The sequence below is a fragment of the Monodelphis domestica genome, chromosome 6 (assembly GCF_027887165.1).
Source record: "Monodelphis domestica isolate mMonDom1 chromosome 6, mMonDom1.pri, whole genome shotgun sequence".
NCBI lineage: Eukaryota > Metazoa > Chordata > Mammalia > Didelphimorphia > Didelphidae > Monodelphis > Monodelphis domestica.
In genome coordinates this window covers 73,722,303-73,729,384 of record NC_077232.1, presented here as the reverse complement: position 1 = coordinate 73,729,384, position 7,082 = coordinate 73,722,303, and the positions used below count along the sequence as shown (strand labels likewise).

The window sequence follows — 7,082 nt, the reverse complement described above, 5'->3', positions numbered from 1 at the left end:
TGATGATTGGTTAATAGTTTTAGCCCAGATAGGGACCCTTCCGGCTCTGACAATTTATGACTACAGCATCAGATCCCTCTGACCTCTGGCTCATATTTTCTGCTCCATCCCTCTTTCCATCTCATCCCCAGGGTCTATGCGTGAGTCTAGACCCAGACCAGACTGTCTGCCTGCTTTGTCCTTTCCTCACCCTCCCTGTTTCAGCTCAATAACTGGAATGGGGAGGGAGAGGGAGAAGGGAAATCGGGGCGGAGCCAGTCCTGGATAAATACTCCCAGTGGCCAGCCCAGGAGTCAGAGTCTCTGCTGCCATCACCCAAGCCAGGAGTCTGAGCCCACTCCCAGGTAAGTAAATCTGCTGCCTTCCTCCCCTTGCCCAAACCCTTGGGTTCCTTGATTTTCCTATTCCTTCCTAATGAAGGGAAGACTCAATCCCATCCTACCTCAACTTCCTCCACTCTTCCTCTTTCTTTCAAAGTTTTGTTTTTTCCTCTACCTTTCCCATTTACCCAAGCTCTTTATCCCCTTGCCCCAGAGGGCTCCTCCTGCTCCTTCTTCCCTTGATCTAGGATTTCTCCCTCCTCATTCTCATCCTTTCTTGTCTACCCTTAGACCTCTCCTTTCTGTGGGACTCCTTTGGGACCCCTCTCCCCTTGCTTCAAGACTTTCCTTGAGCCCTCTATCATTCCCCTACGCCCCCCCAACATCCTCCTATATATTTCTGTCCTTTGTCCCCTTCTCTCCACATCCCTGGTACTGGTTCTTCTCTAGACATCAATGCTTTTCTCCTCCTTGTCTTCACCAGTTAGAGGAAAGTTGAATGAGAGAGAGGTCAGAGGAAGCAGTTTCTCCAGAGACAAAAAGATGTGGAGAAATTAGCACTTTCTCCCCTAATTGTTGGTTCTCCCTTCTTTCCAATCTTTTATGTCTCCCAGAAACTTGCCCTGTAGAAATGCCCAAGCCATTATGACTGTTTACACTGACATATCACTTTGTATTCTCTATCTTCTGGACTGGAGAAGAGGGCTGTATTTCCCATTGATCCCACCGCTGAGCCTTTTAACTAGGGAGGGCACAGTTGCCTGGTGGAAGGAAATCCCTGCCCTCCTGCTTCCAGAGCAAAAGACATTAGGGTTGATTTGGATCCTCAGTCCTAATGTTCTTGGGTTTCACTTTGTGACTTGAGAAGAAGCATCACGGGATACAGCAGCCCAGAAAGCTAATGCAATCTTAGACTGAATTGAGAGCTATAATATCTAGAACCAAGCAGGCACAGTACAGCTGGACTCTGCCCTCATCAGGGCATATCTGGTATATCCTGGTTTCAGTTCTGAGCTCTACCGTTGGGAAGGCTCAGTGATCTACAGATGATGAGACTGGAGGTCGAGTTATAGAATGATCAAGTGAGGGAATCCAAGTTATCTAGCCTTGAGAAAGAGAAAACTTTGGGGAGAAATCATAACTTTCTAAATGTATTTGAGGAGCCAGTTGTTGAGTGGAAGAAGGATTCCCCTTGTTCAGCTTGGCCCCTAAGGGCAGAACTACCAGTGGGAAGGGAACTTGGAAATCAATGGGGGGAATTTGGTAAACTAAGGGTCAATGAAAAGAAAAATGACCTAACAAACAATGGTCTTCAAAAGGCTTCCATGAAGAGAGTTGGTTCCCCTCACTGGAGGTTAGCCAGGCAGTCCACAAACACTTATGAAACATTTACTAGATGGAAGGCACTATGCTAAGTATTGGGGATTCAAGGAAGGCAAAAAAAATTAGTCCATGCCCTCCATAAGCATACTTTCCAAAGGGGGAAACAGGTAAAGAACTATATACATAGAAAGTAGACATAATCAAAAAAGTAATCTCAGAGGGCAGCTAGGTGACCTAAGTGGATAAAGTGCCAGGCCTGAAGTCAGGAAGATTCATTTTCCTGGGTTCAAATCCAGCCTCAGACACTTATGAGCTGTGTGATCCCAAGCGAGTCACCTATTTGCCTCTGTTTCCTCATCTGTAAAGTGATTTGGAGACAGAAATGGCAAACCACTTTCTTGGTGGTATTTCTGCAAAGAAGACCCCAAATGGGATCATGAAAAGTCAGATGTGACAAATGACTGAACAACAAAAATCTCAGAGGGAGGAATTTGGGAAAGATCCCCTTCAGAAGGTGAGATCTGAACTGACTCTTGATGGAAATGGAGGTAAGAGGGTAGTACATTCCAGAGATGGGGGCAGCCAGTGCAAAAAGAGATGACATGCTCAAAGAGCAACAAGGAAGGTTGGATCATAGATTACTGGAGGGTAGTAAAGTATAAGAAGATTGGAAAGATTTTGACTTTTTTGGATATGCTGACCAGTTATGCTTTTTTTATCTTTAAAAATACTACTTGTTATAAGGGATGACTCTGTGGTCTGAGGAGGAATGGAGGAATACTTGGGGGGAAATGCTGGTGATGTAAAAAAAAAACAATAAAAACTTATTTTTGAAAAAAGGAAGAAGGAGCCAGGTTATGAAGAGCTTTAAATGTCAAATAGAGGATTTTACTATTTGATCCAGGAATTAATAGGGAGCCCCTAGAGCTTGACATGATCAAACCTGTGTTTTAGAAAAATCACTTTCAACTGCAAGAATGATGAATTGGAGGAAGAAGAGACTTGGTGCAGGAAGCCCAATTCAAAAGCTAATTCAATTTGCCTTCACATAGTCCCAGGACCCCCCCCTTCCCCCCCCCACACCATCCCCCAATGATGCTGGGACTTCCCTTTGCCTTTCCTTCTAAAAGCAGGCAAAACTTCCTCCTTTGGCCCAGGAAGAGATTTCACAAGATTGTTTAACTATAGTTGAAAGGAACCTTTCAAGCTGTCTAGTCTGACCCGGTTCATTTAAGGGATGAGAAAACTGGGGACAACTAGGGAAATTGGGTAATAATAATAAATAGCTAACATTTATACAATGTCTACTCTGTGCCAAGTGCTTTATGATTATTATCTCATTTGATCCTTTCAACAATCCAGCAAGGTAGGTGCTATTATTGTCTTCATTTTACAGATGAAGAAACTGAGGCAAACAAGTTAAGTGACTTGCCCAGGATCACACAACTAGTAACTGTCTGAGGTGGGATTTGAACTCAGATCTTGTTGACTCCAATACCTGTGCTCTCTCCAATAATCTGTACTACCTTTAGTTTTCAAGATTTCCCTAAGAAGTAGGGCAGGAAGATGACTTCTGAGGACAGTAAACAGAAGTTAGAATGAGGAAGGATAACAAGGTGGGGGTCTGAGATGACTTCCTTGGGAATAGGAGGCTGACTAGAAGAAAAGGACATGAATGTGCCCATGCAGAAAGTTGAAGTTTCCATAATAATAATAGATCATATTATTATAGTACTTCAAGGTCTGCAAATTGCTTTAACCACAAAACCCTGTGACATAGGGAACACAATGTATTGTTGTCCTCATTTTACAGTTGAGAAAGCTACAGCTACAAAGCATCAGCAAGAACTTGACTCCAGGCTCATTCAGTACCAGGTTCTATAATCTGCTGAAGCCTAGTGACCTTTTTCTGCCCCTCTGTCCCATCCTCTAGGCCACCTAGAGAGAATCACCACCATGTCTTGTCTACGGCCTCTTCTACTCTTAGCATTGCTGGTCGTTGGCACTCAGCTTGCTTATGCTCAACACTGGTCCCATGGCTGGTATCCTGGGGGGAAGAGGGCCTTAGATGAGATCCCAGCCCTAGAGGTAAGTGAAATGTCTATCTGTCCTATCATATTCTCCCTCCATTATCTCTGCCTGCTTTCCCATGCAGCTCTCCAAGGTGCACAGGGTTGCTCTACATTGGTAGAGGGTCTGGTTCTGGAGATTATATTCAAAGCCCAACATCTTGACTCAAGCCTCACCCACTCAATCCTAGAGAACCACCTTCATCTTCCTGGGAAGGCCAGAATTATGGATACAAGCAGCCCCTATCCTATCCCTTCTGTCTTGGAAGCTTTGGGGGGGAATGCAGGAGCAGCAATACTCTTCCACTCAATCAGAAAGGAGAAAGGGCCTCATTCATTTCTTCTTTCCATTCTCTGATCAGACCTCCGAAGAAGGGAAGGTGTGTAATGGTGGTGAGAGATCCCTGCTAAAGACGCTGTTGGTGAGTCTTCCCAAGCCCACCCTGTCCACTTTTGCTCCACTTTGAAGACAAGGGGAATAAACTCTTTTTGCATTTATCCTACTGTCTCATCCATTCCTTATCCAGTCCCCTCCCTCCTAACCTGGGAGCACACCCTACTTGGAGGAGAGAAAGAGACATTAGGCAAGAGAAAGAGAATCTGGGTTCACTGGTCACCTGGATGAACTTGGGCTACTTATTTAACTTCTGTGGACCTCAGTTTCCTCACCTGTAAAATCAGAGTTGGACTATAGATAACCTTTAATGATCCTTTCCAGATCAATAAATATGATCCTAGATCCTTTCCCTTCCATGATGGACCTCTCTTTCTCCATTTGTGAAAATAAGCAGGTTGGGCTCTCAGAAGTCCTTTCCTGCTCCTTAAGATCCTTGACTTCTATCTGCCCAGGCAGGAGGCAAGTTTGGCTAGAGGATGGGAACTGGTTGGGATGGTCCCTAGGTCTTTAGCTCTAGTTAATTGAGTATTGAACTGTGAAGCCTAGCAGCCATGATTTCCATGCCCAATTTTCTCAGTGATAATAGAAAATAAAAACACAGAAAAGCCAAAAATCAATCTACTCCATGCTAGAACGGGACACACACACACACACACACACACACACACACACACACACACACACAACTCCATTCTTTTAAAGTATCCATCCTACTCAGCTTCTGGTCAGCAGCCAGAGGCCCACACTGGACAACAGTCCCAGATTGCCAAAAGTAATCCACTCCTGGGGGAGTGAAAGTTGACTCTATAGGTATCACTATTCACAGTGTTCTGAGACAGCTGGGACCTACAAGTGGACATCAGTTACCCCAACTGAATAGATTCCTGGTCATTTGGACATGAGTCCATTATTGGTCGACTGAATTTTATTTTTTTTAACTCTTACCTTCTATCTTAGAATCAATACTAAGTAATGATTCCAAGGCAGAAGAGTGGTAAGGGCTAGGCAATTAATATTAAGTGACTTGCCCAAGGTCACACAGCTAGAAAGTATCTGAGGTTGGATTTGAACACAGGCCCTCCCTAAATCCAGACCTGGCTCTCTATCCACTGATCCTCCTAGCTGCCTTAGTTGAATTCCATTTTAAATACACCAGGGCAGCCTTCTGTTTAGAGACTCATTTAGTGAATTCTTGTGAAAAGAATAGCCAGTCTTCTTATTAAACCTCTGTAGGACATGTGTGTGTATGTCAGGGGTGTTTAAAGGGGAGATGATTTTAAAGAGCTGATACAATAACAATAACACCACTTTCATCATCATCATCATCATAAAAAATAATAGCTTTAATATTTGCTAAGCCCTCTACACATTATCTCAGTTGATCCTCAGGACACTCCTGTAAGGCAGGTGCTCTTATTATTACCATTTTACAGATAAGGAAACTGAGGCTGAGAGATGTCATATTGGTAGAAGGAATTTGTTCACCTAGAATGACATCCCCTAAAGATAAGATTATTTTATGTGTATTTAATTATTATAATTATTTTAAAATCATTAATATGTTTTATTATTTTGAAGATGGCAAAGTCCTTTGCAAATTGTAAAATGTTAGGCTTCATTTTTGCATTTTCATTTAGTTGAGTGCACTTCCCAGTGAGGAAACTCTTTCTACCTATGAAGCTTTTTACCTCTTCCTCTGCTAGGAACATCTTTAAAGGAAATGGGAGCAGTGGAAGGTTGTGCCTTGCTCAGGATCAAGGAGCCAATAAATGTCATTACAACATACCAACACTCCAGTTTTGTTAATATAATTATTCCTGTTCTCTCCCTTCTTTGTAGGCTGATGTTCTGGTTCAGCAACAACAGGAGAAGTGACCCAAGCTGGCATCCTTTCCCTCCAGGCTGTTGGCAGACACCTTGCCCTCCACTTCTGAGAGTTCCCAATGTTCTTTCCATTTTGGTCATGGATGTCTATCCTTTGCCCGTGTGAGTCCCTGAAGGACAGGGGTTTTGCCAGGTCAAACTTTGTAGCCCCAGAATATTACTTACACTAGATCATGAATAAATGTGTTGGGTTATACAAGTTCTCTTCTATTTCACTAATGATCTTATCTGCTCTCAGGGTTTCAATGATCTCTATAAAGATGGCCCACAGATCTACTTGCCCAGTCCTAACCTCTCCCTCAACTTCCAGGCTCCCATTTCCAATTGCCCATTAGACATTTCATACTGGATGCCCTCTAGACATCTTAAATTCAATGTGTCCAAAATTGAATTCATTATCTTCCCCCACAAACACTCCCCTATCCCTAAATTTCCTATTACTGTTGAGGGGACCACCATTGTCCCAGGTCCCCAGGCTCAAAACTTAGATGTCATCCTCAACTTCCCACTCCCCCATACACATCCCCATATCCAATCAGAGGTCAAGTCTATCATTTCAACCTTTGTAATATTTCTCATATAAGACCTCTTCTCTCCCCTAACCCTGGTACAGGCCCTCATTCGCTCACACCTGGATTATTGCACCAGCCTTCTGGTTGGTCTACCTGCCACAAGACCTTCCCCACTCTGGTCTATCCCACATTTAGTTCCTAAGGTGATTTTCCTAAAGCACAGGCCCAACTATGTCACCTCCCTACTCACTCCATGGCTCTTTATCACCTTCAGGATCAAATATAAAATGCTCGAATTGGCTTAAAAAACACTTTTGTCTTGTGTCTTAGAATTGATACAAGTATTTGTTCCAAAGCAGAAGAGCAATAAGTGTAAGTCATTGAGGTTAAGTGACTTGCCCAGGATCACACAGCTTTGACCCAGGTCCTTGTGTGACTCCAGGCCTGGCTCTCTATCCACTGACTCATCTACCTACCCTCTGATTAGCTTTTAAAACCAATCACCAGCTGCTGCTTCCTATCTTTCTAGTACTCCTGTGCCTTACATCATGTTATATACTGTCACCCGGTGACACTG

General features: G+C 43.5%; 1 protein-coding gene across 1 annotated transcript; it reads left to right on the top strand.

The window, feature by feature from the left end:
• Positions 1–235: 235 nt before the first annotated feature.
• Positions 236–6,633, top strand: LOC103098126 (progonadoliberin-2). Its single transcript, XM_007496949.2, has 4 exons — positions 236–344; positions 3,577–3,731; positions 4,075–4,134; positions 5,949–6,633. The coding sequence occupies exons 2-4, from the start codon at positions 3,600–3,602 to the stop codon at positions 5,982–5,984; spliced, it is 228 nt and encodes a 75-aa protein (XP_007497011.1). The 5' UTR covers positions 236–344; positions 3,577–3,599; the 3' UTR covers positions 5,985–6,633.
• Positions 6,634–7,082: the final 449 nt, after the last annotated feature.